The sequence below is a fragment of the Corythoichthys intestinalis genome, chromosome 14 (genome assembly GCF_030265065.1).
Source record: "Corythoichthys intestinalis isolate RoL2023-P3 chromosome 14, ASM3026506v1, whole genome shotgun sequence".
NCBI lineage: Eukaryota > Metazoa > Chordata > Actinopteri > Syngnathiformes > Syngnathidae > Corythoichthys > Corythoichthys intestinalis.
The window spans coordinates 37,894,051-37,917,494 of record NC_080408.1 but is presented as its reverse complement, the minus strand read 5'-3'; the positions used below and the strand labels follow the sequence as shown (position 1 = coordinate 37,917,494).

The 23,444-nt window shown below is 40.0% G+C and overlaps 3 protein-coding genes across 8 annotated transcripts in view; 2 read left to right on the top strand and 1 right to left on the bottom strand.

Moving 5' to 3' along the window:
- The window catches only part of obscnb (obscurin, cytoskeletal calmodulin and titin-interacting RhoGEF b), a 57,181-nt gene extending 51,773 nt beyond the window's left edge, over window positions 1-5,408 (top strand). Inside the window, exons 74-79 of the mRNA XM_057856699.1 lie at window positions 38-205; window positions 283-385; window positions 2,428-2,557; window positions 2,651-2,741; window positions 2,811-2,853; window positions 3,518-5,408. Of these exons, the coding sequence (XP_057712682.1) occupies window positions 38-205; window positions 283-385; window positions 2,428-2,557; window positions 2,651-2,741; window positions 2,811-2,853; window positions 3,518-4,589 (1,607 nt within the window). The 3' untranslated portion in view covers window positions 4,590-5,408. The remainder of the gene's footprint in view (window positions 1-37; window positions 206-282; window positions 386-2,427; window positions 2,558-2,650; window positions 2,742-2,810; window positions 2,854-3,517) is intronic.
- Window positions 5,409-8,634: 3,226 nt separating this feature from the next.
- Window positions 8,635-17,063, bottom strand: guk1a (guanylate kinase 1a). Of its 2 annotated transcripts, XM_057856725.1 has the most exons (8): window positions 15,319-15,498; window positions 15,074-15,197; window positions 14,642-14,755; window positions 10,574-10,615; window positions 10,260-10,495; window positions 9,933-10,017; window positions 9,563-9,648; window positions 8,635-9,287 (listed from the first exon to the last, which is right to left on the bottom strand). In XM_057856725.1, the coding sequence occupies exons 2-8, from the start codon at window positions 15,174-15,176 to the stop codon at window positions 9,249-9,251; spliced, it is 705 nt and encodes a 234-aa protein (XP_057712708.1). In that variant the 5' UTR covers window positions 15,177-15,197; window positions 15,319-15,498; the 3' UTR covers window positions 8,635-9,248. The 2 variants fall into 2 exon arrangements, with proteins under 2 accessions (XP_057712708.1, XP_057712709.1); XM_057856726.1 differs by lacking the exons at window positions 15,074-15,197; window positions 15,319-15,498 and adding an exon at window positions 16,737-17,063 and having other exon boundaries at window positions 8,636-9,287.
- Window positions 16,845-22,571, top strand: c14h1orf35 (chromosome 14 C1orf35 homolog). 5 transcript variants are annotated; one of them, XM_057856721.1, is made up of 10 exons: window positions 16,875-17,124; window positions 17,194-17,229; window positions 17,314-17,422; window positions 18,589-18,736; window positions 19,178-19,223; window positions 19,299-19,381; window positions 19,679-19,751; window positions 20,164-20,243; window positions 20,402-20,521; window positions 21,475-22,569. In XM_057856721.1, the coding sequence occupies exons 3-10, from the start codon at window positions 17,326-17,328 to the stop codon at window positions 21,728-21,730; spliced, it is 903 nt and encodes a 300-aa protein (XP_057712704.1). In that variant the 5' UTR covers window positions 16,875-17,124; window positions 17,194-17,229; window positions 17,314-17,325; the 3' UTR covers window positions 21,731-22,569. The 5 variants fall into 5 exon arrangements, with proteins under 5 accessions (XP_057712705.1, XP_057712704.1, XP_057712703.1 ...); XM_057856720.1 differs by having other exon boundaries at window positions 16,876-17,124; window positions 17,194-17,422; window positions 21,475-22,568; XM_057856722.1 differs by lacking the exons at window positions 17,194-17,229; window positions 17,314-17,422 and having other exon boundaries at window positions 16,845-16,971; window positions 21,475-22,571.
- Window positions 22,572-23,444: the final 873 nt, after the last annotated feature.

Genomic DNA, 23,444 nt, shown 5'->3' with positions numbered 1-23,444 from the left:
AGTGTTCGACCACTTCTGAGCATTTGTTTGCTTATAGACGGACGCTTAGTGGAGGCAGACCCGCATCACATCATCATCGAGGACCCCGACGGCTCTTGTACACTCATCCTGGATAACATGACGGCAGAGGATTCAGGCCAGTACATGTGCTTTGCCACGAGCTCAGCAGGCAATGCGAGCACGTTGGGAAAGATCACTGTACAGGGTGAGCGACTCAGACACAGAAGAAGGACACACAGTGCCATTTTGTGTATTTGACAAGTCATCAATTCGTGTCTTCAGTCCCTCCACGGTTTGTCAACAAAATGAGGAATGCTACGTGTATCACGGGTGAGGATGCTCAGTTCACCTGTGTCATCCAGAGCGCCCCGAGTCCTAAAATCAGGTAACAATGTTCAGAGTTATAAAAATTTGTGTTACTGAATGCTAAAGTACAAACAATTATTGAACCCTTTAGGACAGACATGTCCAAAGTCCGGCCCGGGGGCCAAATGCGGCCCGCGGTCAAATTTCATTCGGCCCCCAGCCTCTGTCATAAAATCAATTACGTCTGGCCCGCACACAGACTTAATACCGTATTGGCCCGAATATAAGACGGTGTTTTTTGCATTGAAATGAGACTGAAAAAGTGGGGGTCGTCTTATATTCGCGGTCTAGACATTATACCCATTGACGATGCTAGATGGCGCCAGATATCATTGAAGCGATGTTCTGTCATGACAGATCTCAGCTACTCTCAAGTTTAACCAGTTTGCATTATTTTATTGCAATGTTTTTCCTTATTCAGATTTGTTTCAAGACTACAGTTACAGTTAGACTTCACTTTGAATGTTAATGCAGTTATTGCAATTTTGTTGTTTTATCACAATAGATTGGTTTATTTACATTTCAAAAACCAGAAGCCATTCATTTATGAATGTGATTGCACTTTAGTTTACATATTTAAATGTTCAGATATTAAGATTTGAATGAGGCAAAATAACATGCTTTTTCTCTCGAATATATATAAAAAATTATTTGTTTCAGATGTACTGTAATTATTTTCTGTATAAAAATTTGGTGTTCGAAATGTCTTTTTTTCAAAGTTGAGTCTTGAAAAAGAGGGGGTCGTCTTATAATCAGGGCCGTCTTATATTCGTGCCAATACGATAAATTGGTCAGCAGTGCTGCCACCAGCATATGAAGTAGCTTACACACTAAATGCTGCTCCTCATTTACCCACTAAAAGGCAGCAGCACTCTAAGCAACATTACCCCGTGTGACCCTTTATTTCCAATTTTTCTAAAATGGCGACACTCAACAAAAAAAGAAAGTTGACTGCGACTGCAACGCTTCAAGGATAGTTGGAAATTGGACTATTTCTTCACTAAATACGCAACAACTCAGTCTGCCTCATTTGGAAAGAGACAGTAGCTGTTTTTAAAAAGTTCAATGTGAGGCGATAATACCAAACAAGACACGCTGACATGTACGACAAGATTATAGAGAAGCTACCCAGCGAGAAATTGAAGCAAACTTGAGGCTAGTTTAATTTCACAGCAGCGGTATTTTGCAAGAGCCCGAGAGTCAAAAGAGAACGCCACAAAGGCTAGTTGCGAGATTGTTTAAATTATTAATAAGAAAATAATTATAAAGCAAATGTGACACACAATGGCTTGCTAAAATTTGCTTAAATATATTGTTCTCCGTAAAGGACGTCAGCCAAGGTCGGCCCCCCACATTTTTACCACACCAAATCTGGCCCCCTTTGCAAAAAGTTTGGACACCCCTGGACAAGGACAAGTGGCCACTTTTTTTCTTAATAGAAAAAAAATAAACCATAAAAGCTAACCCCGTGAAGACCTGAAGGCCTGGCACATTTTGAGTCATGTAGGCCAGAATATTAACATTTGGTATACAATTGTGACGCCAAGTCTCAATTATATACATACATATATACATATACACGCATACACATATATATTATATAGTAGCAGTGTTTGGTCGGCATGTTCGTTTTTGAAAGATTACCAAAGAAAACTACCAGAAATATAATGATTTGTATAATGTCCCACTTCCGCTTTACGATGCGACGTCACGATCTAAAAATAGCATTCGTGCGGTACGCTATTCATTTAAATTGGGAGAACTGAATAGGAATGGCCATCTTTCAATGCCATTGATGGTGCAAGTCTTCCAGTAGTTGCACGTCTAGCACCGTCAATGGCATTGAAAGATCAGTTAAGTGAGTGCCTTTTAAATCTTAAAAGAAGTCTCTGGTAAAAGTGAAACTACCATTTCAATTCACGTACTAAAGTAACTGTAATGGGGCGTAAGAAGGAAAGGATTTCCTCTTATATCAACATACTTGCAAGTTCCAAATAGCATTTTTTTCCCTCTTAAATGTTCACATTAAAAACCTTTGGCCTGTGTGTACTTGTGGTGAAGATGGTTTAAGGACGGCCGTCTGCTGAGTGACCCGGAAAAGTACCAGACCTACAGTGAACTCCGCAGTGGAGTTTTAGTCTTGGTTATCAAAAACACCACTGAGCGGGACCTGGGACACTACGAGTGTGAGGTTGGGCCACAAGAATACATGTGTTGTAAATCTTTTAATCCATTTTTTATGGATACCTGTTGTCTATAAATGACAATTTCTCATTGCTGCCAGTTGTCCAACCGTCTGGGTAGTGCAAGATGTGCTGCTGATTTAGTTCCTCCTTCTGCTGTCGGCACTGCTGAACAAGCCATTGTTCTTGAAGGTAAAAACAGAATGAGTACTTAATGCTGCGTTTTATCAATTCAATATAATCTCTTCTCTTACTGTTCAGTTACCGAACAGGAAACAAAAATTCCCAAAAAAACTGTCATCATGTAAGTGCTATCCATGAATGACGCATGCGCTTTTTTCTCGTCTTGTTATCATCGAAATACAACTCTATGGAAAAATTAAATTTCACTCAAATGTCAAACTAATGCCATCATAAAACTTTTATTAACTAATTGACTGCCATTGATGATGATAGACGTCCAACCCATTTGAACTGGGAGGGGGCGAGCAGTAAACATTCACCAAATGAAATGTTACGTTTGATGAGGAAAAAAAGGTCACATTGTAAGATGTCTCTAAAAGAGTGGTCTTTGTTTAATATCTCTTCTTCAAGAGTTTTTACATTACAATTTGGCGACCTTGATAGTTTTCATTACTGTACATTTTTGTCCTCATTAAACATGTTCACTTTGAACTCGACACACATCTGTAGTATGTAAAGCTTGAATGCTAAAAACTCTTCTACATGGCTTGCGAAAGAATGGTCTGTTCTCCCTTTCAAATATTATCAACAACTTTTTTGCTGTGCCGCATGAATAGTACCGATTATTCCGTTTTGGAGCGCCATGCCTCATATTTGACTGCATGCTTGCTTGAAAACCAACATCATGCCTCACCTGCCTGGATCCTCAGTGTGAAAACTGCATGGAAGGCAGTGCAAATTCTTTACAGTCCACTTAATTAATGCAGTGTTCGTTATATTAACAGTGAAGAGACAATCACCACGGTGGTCAAGAACCCGCGAATGAGGAGGCACAAGTCTCCTGGCATGAGCATCACTGGAGCCCACCGTTCGGAGATAACCACCTCTGAGACCTCCACCACCACCAGGACCAAGAGGGTGGGCGGTCCCAGGAAAAGCACAGTGCCAACATTCTATATCACAGAGGCTGAGGGTGCAGCAGGTGCCAGTTCTCGTGTTGTTGAGAGCAAGCCCAACTGGGTTGAGGTGGAGGAGGTGATCGAGTATAAGGTCAATAAGTCTCCCAGGCTGTCTAGAAGGCGGGGAGTGTCACCAGCCATCTCGGACCGGTCCACCACTCCATCCAGACCCAAAAGATCGCCTCCGGAGAACCCGAATGCAAACAATTCCAACAATAATCTGGTTGAGCTGGGAAGCAGCGCCGGTGGCCAGACACTCTCCTGGGAGGATGAGGAAGTTCCCTCTAGTTCAGGAGATCCCCATGAGCTCTCATCGGTTCTGACCACACCTGAAATGAGTCGTGAAGACCTGGGGGATCCGCAAAGTGTCGTCTCTGAACCCAATGACAATGAAGACCTTTGCGGAAGATGTGAAGCAAAGACACTAACAGGTGGAGGTCGTATTATAGCGCTGGAAGACTTGGAAGATTATGTCCCAGAGGAAGGAGAATCTTATGGATCAACCAGCTACAGGTCTGCCGAGAAGCCCTGTGAGATCTCCGTGCTCCAGAGGGAGGTCGGCGGCTCCACTGTGGGACAACCGGTGCTCCTCAATGTGGGACGACCCATCACGGCCCCGAGGCCGAGGAGCGGATTCTTTGCTCGCTTCAGAGATCATCTAGCCAGCAGTCTTTTCTCATCCAACACAGCACGAGCAAGTGGTGCCCAGTCGGAAAAACGTGTCCCCATTCAAGTTAGCAAGGCAAAGCTAGAGGTGAAGCCTTCTTATTGCTCTGAGGTGCAGAGAGTGGAAGGAGGCCGACAGAGCTTTAAAACCAAAATTTCCACTCAGACATACGGCTACACACCTGTTGGAAACCCGGTCACCCTTCAAATTAGTGAAAATCAGAACCAGTAACTTTGAATTCTCTTCACCACAAACCTCCTTAGTCTTAAACAGCCTTGATTTGAGTCCTATCCTAACGTTCAATATATTTACAGCTATGAACAAACCATTCCATATGACAAAATAATGTTCTTGTTTCAGTTGGATGGTTTAACGACAATCTAACAGTTTTGGGTTTGGTTTATTCAAAACAAACTGTGGACCAGAAACATTTTTGTTTCTGTAACTGACATAAAACAACAGAACACTTGACTCGAGGGGCATGGTACCGATCAACATCACAAATTCTTTCAATTGCTGATTAGAAGCAATTACGACATTAAAACCACCAATGACTGGGAGAAAAAAAAAACTCATGGAGGGACAAAGAAGTTTAGTTGATTAATCATTAACCCATACGTTTTATAGCTAACATTTAGGTACGACTTACTGATACTTTGTATTAAAAAATGTATGTCTTTGCGTAGATTTGATGAGGTAATACTGCCAACAGTTATTTTGAAAAGTTGAGTGACTTGACTAGATATCGATTTAACTAAATCATTGCTGTGATTATCATGTTACTAGTGCAATGACAAAATCTGTTCATGTGGTGCAATGATGTGAGTCACAGGGTCATTTAGATGACTGACTGCATGTACAGTACTTGCTTTTCCCCAAAATTAGTATTTAATCAGGACGTTTAAAAGAATTAAAGTCCTCTTCAATTAGGTGCTGTCATGTATTTTGGTACCATGACACTCTCGAAACATTGCAATGGCTTTACTGTAAATGTTATTTTTTGAATGAAAAACATGTTTCAAATGTGTTCACATCTTAAATATTAAAAAAATGGTGTTTCCATGTTTGTAAAAGATATATGTGTTCCTGTCTTTAATTCACTTATATGAAAAATTTTAACTTTGTATTGTGATCAGAGTAAACATCAAATTAGTCTTTTCATTAGTATTAAAGTGGCACTAAAGTTTAATTTTTTAAAAACATTTTTAAAATAACTTTGGATGCCGTCTTAGCAGGTTTGTACAACAATTTGCATTCAAAGTGCCAAGAATGTAAATTTTCAAGCTACTTGATTCAGTCCTCTAGGGCAGGGGTCCCCAGCCTTTTTGCACCACGGACCGGTGTGATTTGGGTCTTTTTTTCATGGAACGGTGTTCTGTCAAATTTTGCACCCAAAGCTTTCGTAGTGGTGAAAAAGCCCTCTTATATTCAGTTGGACTCTTTTCTACATGTCCGTCCATGATCAAACGTAAGTTAATATTCCTTTCTTTAAAGTCTGTAGTGTTTACTTTGGAATCGCTGCATTCGCGGCCATTTTTAACGTTACGTGCATGCAAAATTTGTCAGAACGCCGGCAATGTGCGGCAGAAAAATACAAATCTAAAATAACATTTGTTTTTAGTCCCGTCGTGTTAAGTGTGGGGAAAATATAACTCACCCGCTGAATCAGTGGGAGGCCTGGGCTTGTTTCGTTGAGACGAGATGGTCCCGTCTAAGTGTGATTGGAGAGTGAGAGAAGGCCGCTTCACAAAGATACAATGTTGGAAATTGTAGCAGGGTTAGTGCTCTCGTAGCGATGTCAGGATATTCTGGAATGATTTTAATCCAGAACCTCGGTAGAGTTGTTGTCTCAAATGTACAGTACGTTTAAGGTCGTCATTTGCGATCTCTACAAGCTGATCCTCCTGTGTCACAGGCATGCTCAAATCACTTGGTTTATTCACAAACGGGTCACAAATCCACTCCTTCGCAGTTCATGGGTCTTTAGTGATTGAAAAGTAGTGTAGATTTTTTTTTCTTTGAGGTTGTAGGCTCATCTTCTGGCTCCTCAGGTGCCCTTTCCCCCCAAAAAAAATCTGACCAAAGACGTCTTTTTTTCAGTCATTCTAGTGTTGGGCCTAATTATTTCCAGGAACAAATGTGATGTGGCAGTCGCCCAACAGGGGCGGACTGGGACTAAAAAGCAGCCCTGGACTTTGACTCAGCCCAGCCCAAAAGAATCGCTGTACGAAGGGAAACACAGACCCTCTAAGGGGGTCCGGGGGCATGCCCCCCGGGAGAAATGTTTTTTATGTTTCATTGTGAAAGGCATCAATTTTGTACACTTTGAGAGAAAAATGAAGAAAATGTGTCTAGACTGTGACGTCTGACTTGGGGTGCTCAAAGTACTGCAAGGCTGGACTGAGTTGGATTCATCTTCTGCCCTAACTATATGATCAACCTGAATAAACAAATGAAAAAAATTATTTTTTAAAGCAAGTTTTATGTATCCAATTGATTATAATAACACCTATCCCGTGTCTATAAAATGACTTCATTGTTTATGCCATAATTAATCTTGCCACACAAATAATAAATTTCAATGAAAATACAATAAACATTTCAAGACAAATCCTGTATACATAACCTTCATTGGAAAGTATTAACCAGAAAACAAAACGTTATATAAATGATTAAAAATATATATCATATCAATTTAACTACATAAACTCTAAAGTAAAATCATTCATTTTATTAATATTTTGTTATATTTCTTCTAAATTAATATTGCTGCTGCGTGTGCATACGTTGTTTTACAGCTAAAATACTAGCCCTTTAGTTGCCATTTATTTCATTTAAATTGTAGCCTCCTGGTGGATAACAATTGCCAATATCCCTAACAAGTAACCCTCTTCATTCCATCTCAGCCCGGTGGCAACTAGAAAGTCCGCCAAAGCTCTTATCGCTCTATCCTGCCCCTTCGTGGGCCACAGCAAGTCTTTCAGAGTCACAGCGCCTTGCGGGAATGGCCCACTTCTTCGTTCTCCTCCTATCAGATTGGCGGTTAACAGCCAGGCGCATTGCTGCCACCTGTCGGATCAGGTGCGAACTGTAGATAATCATAGAGGATCGGGGGATAAAAACAAGGATGTGTGTATGGCGGCCGCCGGCCGTCCAGAGCCCCGGCCGTTCTGTGATCCTCCAGAAGCTACAGATTACCAGTCCGCCTCTGCCGCCCTACATCATACGTTATTATCAAGGACAAGCACACGTAGATCTACAAAACAAAATTTACTGCTAGCAGTCCAATCAATGGATTTATATGACGACATTCTATACCAGGTGTGGGATCCTCAAGGGCCGCAGTGGGTCCTGGTCTATGTTACAACTGATCAAGCACAGGCAGTTAAACCAATAATAGGTCCGGGAAACCAGATGCACCTGATTGAAATCAACTGATTGCACTTGCATGACACCAGATTGGTGAAAAGGTTTCCACTTGATAGGTTACAACGAAAACCCGCACCCACTGCGGCCCTTTGTGGAATAGTTAGCTAACCCCTGTTTCTATACAGTAGTATTATATCTAGAGTAGAAAGGGATGGTGTGTTAATGGGCACAGGCCAAAGTTAATTCGGCCAGAACGCAGTCGTTAATAAATTATTATTTCTGTGCGGCCCGGTAGCAAATGCGCCACGGACCATTACCGGTCCGAGACCCGGTGGTTGGAGACCCCTGTTGTAGGTGCTCTTTTGCACATGTGCAGTTTCTCATTAATAGGCAGCTGACTGGATCCAAATGGAACACTCTTTGCTCTGATTGGCTGTCGGTGGAGTGGGTGTGTCTGGGGGACTGTTGTCCGCGTTGGCAGTGTGTGGGTCGATTTTGACAAATAGTGGAGACGCATACTTAATCGTGCTTCAGTGTCACAAAACTTGGCCATTTCAGAATTATACAAAAATATTCACTCACTTCGCACTCCTACTGCAGCGGGATTTTGTGAGCACAGAGAACTTTATTTCAGTCAGGTGGCAAGATTTCTGGTTTTAGAATGCTTAGAAATTCTGTTAATACCTCTACTTAACTCAAATAGTGTTTCAATGACAGAGATCATTGCTGTCAGGCAGGTGTCCGGAGATGACATACAGGTCTAGAACCCAGGAGGAGGCCCACTTTTTCCAGCATGCAAACTGAGAAAATGCCTCTCGGCTGGCTTGAGGGCAAACAGCAGCGTGGGGTTCTGCCCCCTCACACATCCCCAAAACACCAGACATGATCTTTTTTTTTATTATTTTTTTTTTTATTGTCATACAGTACATATTTTGCTTATGACATGGGATTTTATCCTAATATAACATGTCTTTTGAGCAAAGCAGTTAGCACAAAGTAAAAAAAAAAAAAAAAAGCTTGAATTGGAATATATGCTTTCCATTACGTAAGTTTCATGTTCCACTATGAATTCAATATAATGGATGTGTTTTTTGTTTTTGTTTCCATCAGTGAAGCTGAAATCACAACATTACACACTGATTAATCGCACGAAAGCACAATAACACCAGGAGAAAACTAAACTTGAAAGACCAGTTTAGTCATTGCGTAGGAATGAAATCAGTTACATTCTCCGTGGCGAAAACTTGATGACTGCATACGGTACCAGTCGCAGAGCAAGTTGACAAAATGAGAGCAGCTTTTTTCCCAATACAAATGTAAATAATATATATATATTTTTTTAGCTCTCTTAGTCTTAAACATGTTCTAATAACTATGTATAAACACCACATGTAAACCTACATATTTGGACAAATATGCTGGGGGACGGCTGAGTTTTTCCAGGCCACCTTTTTTGGATGGAATGTTCATGACGAGGTCACGGTTTGGATAGGAGTGATTGGCGGTATGATGTTCCGTCTCCTACGACGAAATGTTGATTTTCCTGACTGTGTTGATTTCCTAAAGGATGATATTAACACAGTAGTACTGTCAGAAAAATTAGGCTCAATAGATTTTTTTGGTTTTAACTTTGAAATGATTTTTTATTGGGAAAATTCAGCAAAATATGAATAGTCATAACCTCATTAAACCTCTACTAAAGTGTATTTTCACTTTCTTGCCACCCGCTAATTTAACCACAAAATTAAAGATTGTGCTTGTGTGCTAATTATGCAACATATGGAAACAACATTGAGTGGGAGCATGACTGTCACCCAAATCTAATTTCAGCTCACCTCAAGAAGCGCATCTCTTAAGTGCCCGTAAGCATCTTCCAAGTTGTCATTGACGATGATGACGTCAAACATGTTGGGTTCTTTACCTGCATAGGATGACAAACACGTTTACGTCTTTTTTGGGTTCTGGTGGTTTTTATCTTTGACAGGGTACACGTATTGTAAAGATGAGAGGAACTTGAAGGTTTGGATGAGGACACATGATTATGTGTGTAGTGTGCTTTGTCATCTTGAGTATACAGCACACTATAAGAGCAGTAGGAACACACTTGTTAATTTTGTCCAATGTCAGGTGGGAAAAAATGTTTAAAACGGTCATTATGCCACGTATGCAATTTGTTAAATGGAACAAATCAACAAAATGACTTACTAAACTCAATGTCAACCTTCGCAGCCCGCAAGCGCCTTTGCAGGTTCTCTTCTGATTCTGTTTTTCTGTCTCTTAGACGGGCTTCCTGAAAGCAGACAAACGATTTTTAAAAAATATTTTCTTCAAAGTATTTGTGCTTTTAATTTTTTACTTTCCCTTTGTTTTAGAATGTTTAGGTCAATCTGATTTAATTGTATTATAAGAATGGAAGACGTGGTTTTGATTCAAATCTTTACTCTAAATTTTGACTTTTCTATTGCGGTAGCGCAGGCAAATGATGGACTATGGCGTGATCCAATTTACATACACAGCAATGTAGCGTCTCACCAGGACATCCAAAGATGGAGGCTGGATGGAGATGTAAATGGGATTGAGGTCAGTCTTCTTGATATTCTTTACCCCTTGCATGTCTATGTCGAGTATGCAAATGAGGTTTCGGGCCCTGACAGCCTGCACGGCAGCTTTGCTTGTTCCGTACATGTTCCCAGAAAACTCGGCACTCTCGATGAAGTCGCCCTTATCGATGGCAAATTGCATGGCTTCCCTTGTGACGTAGTGATAATCTGAAAGACAATCATGACACGGAGGTTACATGATGATAATGTCATGCGTACCAAAGAGAGGAAAATGAAAAGATGTACCTTTGCCATTTTCTTCTCCAGGTCGTGGATTTCTTGTTGTATCTAAGGGAGCAGGGGGCAGGGAAGGGGTCAATTGTGTCTTCCTTGTCACTACAACATAACTTCATTGATAAAAACATCACGTTCTAAAGCGGTGCAGGGATTAAATAAAATTAAGTCTTTAACCTTACTACATGCACGTACAGTGGGGCAAATAAGTATTTAGTCAACCACCAATTGTGCAAGTTCTCCTACTTGAAAAGATTAGAGAGGCCTGTAATTGTCAGCATGGGTAAACCTCAACCATGAGAGACAGAATGTGGGGGGAAAAAAAAGAAACATCACATTGTTTGATTTTTAAAGAATTTATTTGCAAATTATGATGGAAAATAATTATTTTGTCAATACCAAAAGTTCATCTCAATACTTTGTTATAGTGCTGCAACGATTAATCTATTAACTCGAGGATTCGATTAGAAAAACATATTCGAATAAAATTTTGCTGCTTCGAGTATTCGTTTAATTATAGTGGCGTTGTAATGGTTTGTTTTTAGAAGTGTTTGCATTTAGTTTCATTGATTTGGGTGGATACACTGCCCTCTAGTCGCCTCATTTTACGTGGCCAAATCCAGCTGCTCCCTGTTAAGACCAACATAAGCCAGGTTTTTGTTTGAGCTAATGTTTTTTAATGCATTCGTAATTTAGTTCGAAGGTATATGTGTTGGAACTATTTGTTGAGAGCATTGTACAAAAAAAAAAAAGTTGGTATTTTATAGCATTTAAGCTAGTGGACTTTTGCTATGTAAGTTAGCCAATTGTTCTTTTGTTGTACATATGTAGAGCCTTATTTTATTTTATTTTTTTAATACCGTTTGAGGCCCAGCTGAGGTATTTTAATTTTTTTCATCCGATTACTTGATTATTCGAACTAACTAGTTCATTGATTAATTGACTACTAAAATAATCGATAGCAGCAGCCCTATTGTGTTATCAAGCGTAATTAAATTTTTAGGTAAGAAATAAGATTTTGTTTTAATAAGATCTAGAGGTTTTTGAGTGAAAACAGTAAAAAAGTTTTTTTTTCTAGTCACTTCTGAGATGCAATTGTTTCTGTGTTCAACAATCGAAAATAAAGACACTGATTGACTGAAAATGGTTCAATATTAGATGAAATGTCTTGTTTTCTCATGTATATTTATAATTGCTCCTTACCTAAAAAAAATGTTCGATTACTCGATTAATTGATAGAATTTTCAGTCGAATACTCGATTACTAAAATAGTCGATAGCTGCAGCCCTACTTTGTTATGTACCCTTTGTTGGCAATAACTGAGGCCAAACGTTTTCTGTAACTCTTCACTCTTTGCTTGGTGTAAAGAAATCAACTGTGGGAGAAATTATTACAAAATGGAAGACATACAAGACCACTGATAATCTCCCTTGATCTGGGGCTCCATGCAAGATCTCACCCCGTGGCGTCAAAATGATAACAAGAACGGTGAGCAAAAATCCAAGAACCACACGGGGGGACCTAGTGAATGACCTACAGAGAGCTGGGACCACAGTAACAAAGGCTACTATCAGTAGCACAATGCGCCGCCAGGGATTCAAATCCTGCACTGCCAGACGTGTCCCCCTGCTAAAGCCAGTACACGCCCAGGCCCGTCTGCGGTTCGCTAGAGAGCATTTGGATGATCCAGAAAAGGACTTGGGGAATGTGTTATGGTCAGATGAAACCAAAATAGAACTTTTTGGTAAAAACACAGGTTGTCGTGTTTGGAGGGGAAAGAATACTCAATTGCACCATACCCACTGTGAAGCATGGGGGTGGAAACATCATGCTTTGGGGCTGTTTTTCTGCAAAGGCACCAGGACGACTGATCTGTGTAAAGGAAAGAAAGAATGGGGCCATGTATCGAGAGATTTTGAGTGAAAATGTCCTTCCATCAGCAAGGGCATTGAAGATGAGATGTGGCTGGGTCTTTCAGCATGACAATGATCCCAAACACATAGCCAGGGCAACAAAAGAGTGGCTTCGTAAGAAGCATTTCAAGGTCCTGGAGTGGCGTAGCCAGTCTCCAGATCTCAACCCCAAAGAAAATCTGTGGAGTGAGTTGAAAGTCCGTGTTGCCCAACGACAGCCCCAAAACATCACTGCTCTAGAGGAGATCTGCATGGAGGAATGGGCCAAAATATCAGCAACAGTGTGTGAAAAGCTTGTGAAGAGTTACAGAAAACGTTTGGCCTCAGTTATTGCCAACAAAGGGTACATAAAACAGTATTGAGATGAACTTTTGGTATTGACCAAATACTTATTTTCCACCATGATTTGCAAATAAATTATTTAAAAATCAAACAATGTGATTTTCTGGCTTTTTTTCCACCACATTCTGTCTCTCATGGTTGAGGTTTACCCATGTTGACAATTACAGGCCTCTCTAATATTTTCAAGTGGGAGAACTTGCACAATTAGCGGTTGACTAAATACTTATTTGCCCCACTGTGTATAATAACAAACGTACTATGTTAACACTGATTATACATTGCTTGATAATCTAATAACCAGTATTAATTGTTTGATGACACTTGCTTATAAATCTATTCGCATAAGTCAACAGCGAGTCTGCAGTCTGAAAACCTTGGGGAAGTCAATTAATGTCTGCTTTCTTTGTCATCATAAGTCTTGCTTAAAATATGTAGACAGGCCACGACAGTTAAACAAAAATACGGCTGGGTTTCTCTATACCAAACGTCAACTGAAACACTTACACCTATAAATCGCTAATGACAGCAGCACAATAGAGTCAACAGTTACAACTTCAGACGCAGAAGTATGAAGAAAAATGAACTGACGTCAAAGGCACCAGCAGGAGACATCACCTCACCAGTATCGTGTGACAGGATGCTAAATAACCATACCTTTGGAGTACAGTGGTACCTCTACATATGAATTTAATTTGTTCCAGGACCTGGTTTGTAAGTCGAAATGGTTGTATGGCGAGCAGGATTTTCCCATAAGAATACATTATAATTCGATTAATTCGTTTCACAGCCCAAAAACCTACGGTAAATCCTAAATAACTACTGCTGGTACAATTACAAATAGCAACTACACATATCAAAACAAATACATTATGAATACATATCGTAATAATAGTAAGAATATAATAATTATTTTTACTATTGAAAGAATCAGATTCTAATATGGTGGTTGTTTTTTGCATGCTGTTTCTGAACGCGCTGTGTCACTGATGACAGAGTGAGAGGGGTGCTAAGAGTTTCTTTCTCTTTTCATGTTGTTGTTGGCGTCAGCTATGGCGGACTTTAGCCATGTTGTGTTGCACATTTTCTGAAATAAATGATTAAAAACCTGGCGAAGCTGGAGACTTCCTTGCTGATGTTACAATAATAATTGTCACCTTATAAAGACTGATGAACGGAAGTCAGAGGAGGACCGTTGACATCGTAGACATATTCCGGCCATATTGTCGAGCCAGTTCACAGACGCACACACCACGCTCATATTTTACTATCATTTCCATCTTAATTTCAATGCTAAGCAACACGTTTTTCCTTTTTCACCACCTGCACTAACCTTCTTGAGACCCATGTTGATTTCTCTCATGAGAAAATCCGCCTTCCATCCGTCTTGCGGGAAAACAAACTGCGAGGCTGTTGTAAATCGTTGTATTTCGACCATGTCATCATATTTCGAGACAAATAACAAGTGAAATTTTACGTCAGATGTCGAAATGATCGTATGTCGAGGTACCACTTAATATAGGTTGTGCACTGGTTGAGGGACAGCACTGATACTTCCTTTATCTTGACTATCAGCCAATATATTCTGTATCTGTATTTGCAATGTATCTGGAATCAATATACTCTGATGCTGCCAATTATTACACCAAGTGTGTGAGTCTTTTATTGAATCTTTCTATTTCTTTTCACTGGAATTAATGAACAGACAGAACAGGTAAACAATGTAGTCTCCGTTGACCTTTGCTGGGGTCATGTGGGCTTTAAAAGTCTAAATTCCAACGGCAGGAATTTAAAATAATAATCAAAAAAAAAAAAAAAAAAAACTCACGTGAGACGCTGAAGCCAAAGACACCACTGTATTCCTTCAAGAGCTTCTTGAGCAGAGTGCTTTTGCCAGCCCCGGATGGGCCGCTCAGCACCACGGGCCTGGGACCAGCCATAGCTGATAAATAGAAAAGTTAAAAAGTGCTTAACAAACGGGTAACAACTGGAATTTAGGAGGCCGATTTGTACGTTATACTGACAACGTCATATAATTTCCAGGCTAACCTAATGAGAGTTTTACTTCAAGAAGGGCAAACAACACAGTACCCAGGAGACCAATTACTCTAATTACAAAGACCCTTTTTTGCTTGTGAAAGCAGAAAAGGAGATGCCCACTAATATACAGTATGACATCCCACTCCGCGCAACCTTGCCTACGCTACCCTGTAATACGTTCCATTTGCTATACTGACCCATGACCAAGCTTTTTTTTTACCTCCGTGCCTTCCCCCGGCGCTCACAGCTCCAAGCTTGGGGAGTAGTAAAGTGAGCAGAGCCGGATGGACAGGACGGGGCAGGGCAGGGCAGGGCAGGGCCATGTTGACATGCCAGTGCTAGTACTGCATTCCGACATAAAAAATTTAACCACAGTAATCAAGAAGTAAGCTTCACATTATCTCTAAGGTTTTAAAACCCCGAGTGCAATAAAAAAAAGGATGACACACAGGTCACAGTACTTACATCAAATGTCAAACAGGCCTTCAATTAATGCTAAAAGCTGGCCGTCCACATGACAGCTGACATGTATAAAATTCCTAGAGGCACTGCATTTTCAGGGAAAAAAGCATGCAGCATTTACTAGCCCCTGGGTCTCCTGGCGATCCTAATACATCCTGGTTGTGTTTGCAGGTGCAAATGACAAGAGCACTTCTCTGTTCTCTCTGCTCTTAAAGGGCCAGTGACTTCCTTTTTCCCCTCCCACATTGATGATCCTTGTATATATTTAGTCATAAATTCATTTAACCACAGGGCCTTTTAAATAGTCCTAAACCGTACACTGATCAACCTTTTTTGATCAAGTCATCTATTTAGCGACATGAGGGCCCTGGCATCATGCTGGTTTGTCCCTACAGTGCAAGATTACGCAACAAAACAAAACACTGAATAAATTATGTCATGTGGATCGACACCAGTGGAAAACAATGTGCTTTAGCCAAAAATTTCCACGAATGCCCCAAAAGCGTAATCCTTTCTGGGACAGTAGTCACTACAGCGGTCACTAGGTGATGATTTCTGATCATGCCAACAGTTATAAATACAGTTCAGAAAATATTTTTCATGTAGATAATCATAATTCGTTCATAAAGGGGTTTTAATAAGCATGTTTGGTTAAGTTTATTTCAAATGACAGGAGCGTGCTCTTGTCATTTGTTGGCTTGAAAACTTTGAGGTAAGTGACAACCTTTAAAGTATTAACACCAAAAGTAAGAGTGCATTACCAGAATATAACCTATTTATTTTATTACAAAAAAAAAAACTATAACCTCTGACTGACCCACGGATTAGTCCATCACTGAGAATTCATACCAAGTGCGGCCTGACAGGAAATTACTTGATCAACTCCGGCTGATTCTCATTGGAAGCAAATCATATGAGCTATATTAGCAACGGTTGGTGAGTAGTTATTTCACATCTAATACAAACACAATGTCACAATGTGTACATAGAGTACTAGTCATTTAATTGCCTTTCTTGGCCAACAGAAAAATTAATCTAAAAAATGTTGTCATACATTTTGTTAGCCCAAGAACAATGTATTTTTAGGAGCTACGGTTTGGTTGCTAAGCATTTCAAACTACTGCCCTGATCCAGTACGTGTGCTGTCTCGATTATGACCCATTTAATTCCAGTATCATAAGCAATAACACTTTTATTACAAGTATCAGCTGACAATTATATTGCACTCATCGGAACAAGCAGTCTTATAAACCGATGCATACCATGTGACTTATAAGAAATATCAAATGTGAAACACTGCGTGGACCGCAAGAAATTATAAAACGAGGTAAATAGAATATTTTGGGCTCGCATCATCACGATGGCAACCGTTGCCACACCGCCTCAGACGAGGAATATATAAACGTCTTAATTATTCTTACCTGAGTAAAGCCTGGCGAAAAATCTCTTATACATCGGGGGCTACTTGCACGTCACTTCTTCTGAGGACGTCCCCGATGGTTTTGCTCGTCCTCGGGCTGGGTTCCGAGACACATTCGGTGTTGGGGTTTTCCTGCCTACGTCATCACTACGCGACTAAGTGGATAAACAAGCTCGGTCCATGTGCGACGGAATGTTTGTAGACAATTTGAGCAACGAACACTGCCACATTTTAATGTAACTCTTCAGTCATCTCCGAGCTTTTGCATTAAGTTTCCAAGTACAGTATTTGTGCTTTGCACTACATGTTGTAAACACAAACTAGTAGTTAGCTAAGGAGGCGGTCGGGTGACGCCTGTCTTTTCCAGTCACGTAACGTTACCACTCGAGGTTAATAACTGTTCATATAAGTATTCAACAAGTTATAAGATTTTATTTAAATCCAACTTCCAACTGTAGGTAAAATCGCGCCGATAACCCAGGGGGAGTAGTCAGGCAAGTCCCCGGATGTTTGAACAACGGAGGCCGCTGCGCGTGGCTAAAGCTAAGTTGCTACATTTAAACGCATTCGCTTTTCAGAAATAGCCGAAAATGTTCGGTTCGTCGAGGGCAGGAGGATCCCGAGGAGGCCAGGATCAGTTCAACTGGGATGACGTCAAGGTTGACAAACACCGAGAAAATTATCTGGGTAATTGTGCAAAGCAATGCTAACTTCAAGCGTGCCCGAGCTCGCAAACGCAAGTACAATAAATTAATACGTTAATTTACCGTGCTGCACTCCCGTACCGTCCACTGCTGTGTCCTTCATCACACCGTTTCCTGACTTGGTTGCTGTTGTGTCGTTTTCGGTCCGGTGTATTTGCTTATCTAATTCATCGCTCACGCCGAGTTGAACCCACGTAGCCGCTGCGCTATTTGAGCCCCCCTTCAACTATATGTCAACATGCTGGGCTTTGTGGAAGGCCACTGCGTTTAAGTAGAATTTACCACTATCTTTGGATTGTATCCCAATTATTTCAGGATAATCGTAAATATTTTAAAGATCCAAAAGTGGGTGTAATATAAACTGGATTAGAATTTTGTCATATTTAACCAATCCGTTTTTTAAAGGGCATTCACTGTATTGATGAGATGTTCTACTTACACAAGAAGTTATCTACAAAAGTGCTCAACCTTTTCTGACCCAAGTTACTCATTTCGCTTTACTTCCAGCTCAGTAACCCCACCCGACAAAATGCCACATCAAGTTAGACAAAATATCAAAGCTTTTACTCAGTGTACAGTTTTGGCCAGTTTAAAAAAAACAAGTCCAAAATAAGTATGAATGCCGGACTCGTTCTCTCAACGTCTGATCAGCTCAGATACATGAAAATCATAACTGAACGTGCTCTCAACTTGCTGACTCGGAAGTTAGAGGACAACATAAGTCTGCAATTAATGAATTTCATAATCCCTGAGACAAAAAACTAGCTCTGAGGATTGACGCGTATACACATCCCTAGAATATACCTACCAAATTCATTGTGATTATCCATGAGTAATGAAGTCATAGCAAATTTAGTTAGTGTCCTCACCAAGAACAACAAGTACAAAGCAAGCAAGTTTCTGAGACCTCCCTCTGGATGGTCTCAAAGCTGATATTCTTGCCGTAAGGATAACCTACACAGAATTGTTCCTTCTAATATTTAATAATTCAGTTCTTCTGATCATCATTATACGTGCATCATTTGCGTAGCTGAACAAAATATACATAGTAAATTATTCAAATTTTCAGAAGTCAAATTGGATAACCTCTTAAACTCTCCTATGGCAAAATAGTTTTCCATAGTCTTTTATTTGTGTATTTTCTCACAGGTAATTCTCTAATGGCTCCAGTGGGTCGATGGCAAAAAGGCAAAGACCTAACATGGTACGCCAAAGACAAAACTGGACGTGCCCGGACCAAAGAAGAAGAGCTTGCAGCTGTGAAGGCCGCCGAACATGACGCATTGATGGCTGCCCTGTAAGTATAGTTTGAATTTTGTATTTTGTGGAAAAAACAATTACATATGTGCTGCTACACGCTGAAGGCCACTGTCTAACTCATTAACTATAGGCAACTCAGGTACCAATAAATCCATATGCTGTGCAAGCATGCCCTCACTAAGAAATTCCCTACCCAACAGAAGGCTACCCTCTACTGGCTAAGGCTTAAATATAATTCCCCAATTAATTAATCGGCCCTAATACAAAATACAAACAAAAAAATCAGGCTCCGATGACCGATAGATACAAGCCCATGCCACCATAGCTAATACATTCGAAGACAGTTCACAGAGGAGTTTGGACTTAAAAGTTAGTGTTCACAAGAACAACAACAACCCGAGTGGTGACATGATAGGCCATCAGCCTGTATAAGGTCAAAAGTGTAATGTATAATAATGATTGTCATTGTCATTGTTAGAGGACATAAGGTTATAAAGAGACAACCCACGGGACTGACCAAAGAGGTACTGTATTCCACTTTTTTTTTTTTTACCCCATTTTGAAGAAATCAAATAATCGTAACGGCTTCTATCTCCCAGGACTTGGCAGATATTTGTAGGAGAGAAGAAGATGACGGTGAAGAAAGGAATGTGGATCGCATCTCAGGCTTAGGGAGCTCCAGGTGATGATGATGATTTTTTAAAACTTTTAAGTATGAAATATTTTTAATGCTGTTATGTAAATCTGGTACAATCATTTTAACTGTGTGCTAATTTCGCTACTGCTTACTGAAAAAGATTTTTTTTAATTTGCTTACCATTTGGCACGACACTCTCTAGATGCTTCTCAGTTCTATTTGTGTGGGATTAAAATCATTCCTCTTGACATTCAACTTCAACAAGACGCTTACTGGAGTCAAGTGCTGTGCTCACCTCTCAAGTCTGATTACTAACAAGTGTGTTCATGTTTCCATTTGCAGTGCCAGCTCACGGAAAGTGGTCCTCTCCCAGAAGGAAAAAGAGGCTGTTAAAATGGGCCTGCCAGTTTTTACAGTAAAAATGCACACAGAAACCCAGAGGTTTTTGATATACCTGTACACTGGAACCTCCAAAGTTGAACACAATCTGTTTTGTGACTGATTGATTTCAAATTTCATTTTTTTTTGTCATAGGAAATGATGTCTAAAAACTCTTTGCTCATAACTTGGAGGAAGGGGGAGAAATTCCAAGCCAAAGAAAAAGCTAAACTGACAATCAATCTTTGCTCATTGAGCTGAATTCTCAGAAGATGTAATGAAGTGTCACATGATGTCACATGATTTTGTTGCAGCTTGGAGGTTAGGTTCAATTTCGAGAAAGTTTCAAGACAGACATTTGTAATTAGGGAGTGGCTTTTTATTTGTCATGTTTTATATGCAGTTTGAAACATGCAAAAAATAAAACATTTACTTTATTGTACTTTCAGCACCATAAGACTGCAAATCGCCCCGAAACCTTGACAGCAAAGTCATCAGAGAGTGCAGAAAAAGAAGTAGTAGAGCAATGGTGAGAAAGCAATCATTTCACGCGTGCAAACAGAATGTGTGTTGCAAAGACAATTTCAATTTACAGTATTAGCATCTGATCTCATTATTTTGTGCACTTGCCTTTTTACTTCCAAGTCAGGGTCTTGACTACTTTTGTGTGATCGTTTACCATTTTAGTCAGGAGAGCAAGAAGAAAAAGAAAGAAAAGAAGAGCAAAAAGGAGAAGAAGAAGAAGAAGAAAAGTAAGAGGAAAAGAAGTGACTCATCCTCCTCAGATTCAGATGACGAAAGAAAAAGGTTGGTTTAAGAGTGGACACGTTTTTGGACAGCTTATGCAGTTTGCACGCCTGGTGATGTAGTCGTGTTCACTGCTTGCCTGTATTTGTGTTTGTTACTCTAAAAATCATCTTCATTTGAGATTAATAGAATAGCTTCACTAGAGGGCGCTGAGATGTCATTAATGTCACCTGAAACTACGCAGTGCTAAGCCTATCTATGTCTGCGAGTTTGAGCCTGTAATCAATCAGACATTATGAAAAGAGCAAAACCGGTATTACCCAACTGCAGATGGTTCACGTATTTATTGTTGATAATTTATATATTTTACACTATGCCATTCAATTTAAAAAATATATGGAATGGCTATAATCTAATTTTTACAGAGAATGCATTTTATTAATACACATACATTGTTGAAATTATATTTAAAATAACTTATTGATTGGTTAAAATGGAATAAGAATATCATGATAAAGTTATTTCAGAAGTTCAGTTCATTGTACAGATTAAATACATGGACATTTCCATTTTTATTTTACTCTTTAAAATAATTTTGATGATTTCATATGTGATATTCTAAACACTTGAATTTTTGCTGAGTCTATTTAACCCATGGCCTGACATTGACGTTGATGGCCCTTCCAGTTAAAGTGAATTAGATGTCAAACTTGACGTCAATGGCATTGAAACGTGATCATTCACTAATCATGAGTTTCACAATAACTGAAACATTTTTACGTCTTCCACCAATTCTTACTTTTGTTTTTCATTTTAAAAAGCTGCCACTATAGATATAATGCAGTAATTCAACCATTAATATCGAAACGGGCAACACTGTGGAGCAAAAACTACTGAATGTTTATTCTTACAAAATGTCGACGTCCACTTAACAATTGGAAGTTGCATTTTTTTTTGCATTAAGAGAGGATGAGAAGCCTGAATGTGATTATTTGCTGTCTGTTGCTCTTCAGGCCGCGAAAGGACCACCACCATCCTAATCCATCATACCACAGTCAGAGTGGAGCCAGAACCCATGACAGCCATTCAAGGGGGGGACCAAAAGCAGAGCGACAGTCTCCCCGCCCCCGTCATCGGCAGCAGCGCCATGACACAGACTCCTCTGACGGGGGGTCCCCTGTCCGGCGTAACCCCTCGGGCCGCAAGACGGCCCCTGACGGTGCCGCACAATGCCGCGGGCAACGCCATGACACGGACTCGGACAGCTAATATGCTTCCAAACCGCGCGGCCCCACCCTGCACCTCCCTCCTACTCTCCTACTCATAAAAGATGCTCTTGAGAAGCTTGACCGCTCCTGAAGACCTCATTTACCTCATGAAGGCTTTGTGGGTTGGATTGGTAGATAGCCTTTTTTTTTTTTTTTTTTTTTTTTAAACTACTTTTCATTGATTAAACCTGTATTAGCAATCCGTTTTAGCCTTTAGTGTTTTTTTGGGACATGTTACTAACACTAATAAAGTGTTGCTACTAACATAATTCTTAAAGGCTGGAACAGGAAAATCATTCAATCAATTTATTGCATACATGTAAAACATAAAATACAATCTGTTACTGTCAGTTACATTGCATACATGAAATAGTTTTGACAAGCAGTTGCTAACATAAAATCGCTGATTAATTTAGTAAGAAGACCTACAATTTTGATAGCCAACTCCATGATATGTGGCATTTCTAATTGGTGAGTAGTTGTCCTTTTTAATTAATTTATTTTTTAATTCTCGTAAACCGGTTAAGGTATCCTTGTTCTCATGTTACCAAGCAGACAATTGGCATTCAGCCAAAGTGTAACCCCTAACGATAAGCATGAACATGACCAGACCCTCCCTAACAATCTAAATGGCATCATCAGTCGTCTTCAAGGGGTGAGTAATTTCACTATTTAAATTATTCTGTGTTTGAAATTTCCTTTTACAAAAATAATATAAAATGTCGCTGATCAATTTAATCATTTACTGTATGTTGGCATCAACGCAGAATGGACAAAAATCACTTTGTACTGATTTATATGGGAAAATCTGTATTGAAATGATGATTTAAAATTATTTTGTAATAAATACTGCTACCATCAACCTGTTAAATCCCTATCATGTTTCACACCTCCGACTGGTGCGCTGCCCTTTAAGTAGTTGCTCCCAACAGAACGTTCTAAATGAAATGGGGGTGGGCCTGTGGGGGTCACAATTTAAATAAAATAATGCACAATGCATTTATAAAGGGGAAAAACACCCTCCCCCCTTTTTTAAGCACAACTAAAAGCGTTGGAGTGCCACACACAAACCAAGCTGATGGAGCAGCAGGAGAGAGCAGCCTTCACAAAGCAGCCCTGGACTTAACCCCCCCATCTCAATTTTCTAGGCTTGGCTGCATGAACCATAGCAGCCTAATCAACCTGCAAGAATGCCCTTTTAGATTACCTCGCTGTGCAGTGTGCATGCGGCAGGTCACTTGTTGCTATAGGCCAAACATTAAGTGTTCTTCCTCAGGTCACCTAACGAGGGCAGCTATGACACCCCTATTTTTTTTTCTCTATCATGGGTATCAAACTAATACTGTATAATAATACTGTCCGTAACGGAAATTCAATGCATTTTCTGAGCCATTGTTTTTTTTTCTTCTTCTCCACAGTCCCTTACAGTCAATACCTCGACCCCAAAAGGTTTGGGGGTTTTTGCCCATTGAGTATCATTGAGACAAAAGGTGATTCAGATACAGTCTTGTCCCATAATATTTCAGTGTCATTGATGGTGAGACATACAATCCATTTTAATTTGGAAGGGCTGGTAAATAATCACAGCCGGCCTACCCAACTAAAATGGATAAGAAGTCTATCGCACATCAATGACATCGAATAAGTTCAGTGGGAGCTTGACCTCAGGCTGGGGTTCTGGTTCATTTTGAACAGGAGAACATTAAGGACAGCCA

Bases quoted from the DNA above. Each gene is read 5' to 3' on its own strand.
- guk1a (XM_057856725.1), bottom strand. From the start codon at position 15,176: ATGGCCCTGCCCTGCCCTGCCCTGCCCCGTCCTGTCCATCCGGCTCTG. The intron at 14,756-15,073 runs GTAAAAAAAAAG...TCTATTTATCAG, and splicing joins CGCCGGGGGAAGGCACGGAG to CTATGGCTGGTCCCAGGCCC. The intron at 9,649-9,932 runs GTAAGTCATTTT...CATCCTATGCAG, and splicing joins GAAGGTTGACATTGAGTTTA to GTAAAGAACCCAACATGTTT.
- c14h1orf35 (XM_057856721.1), top strand. From the start codon at position 17,326: ATGTTCGGTTCGTCGAGGGCAGGAGGATCCCGAGGAGGCCAGGATCAG. The intron at 18,737-19,177 runs GTAAGTATAGTT...TGTCATTGTTAG, and splicing joins GACGCATTGATGGCTGCCCT to AGGACATAAGGTTATAAAGA. The intron at 19,752-20,163 runs GTAAAAATGCAC...TTGTACTTTCAG, and splicing joins TGGGCCTGCCAGTTTTTACA to CACCATAAGACTGCAAATCG.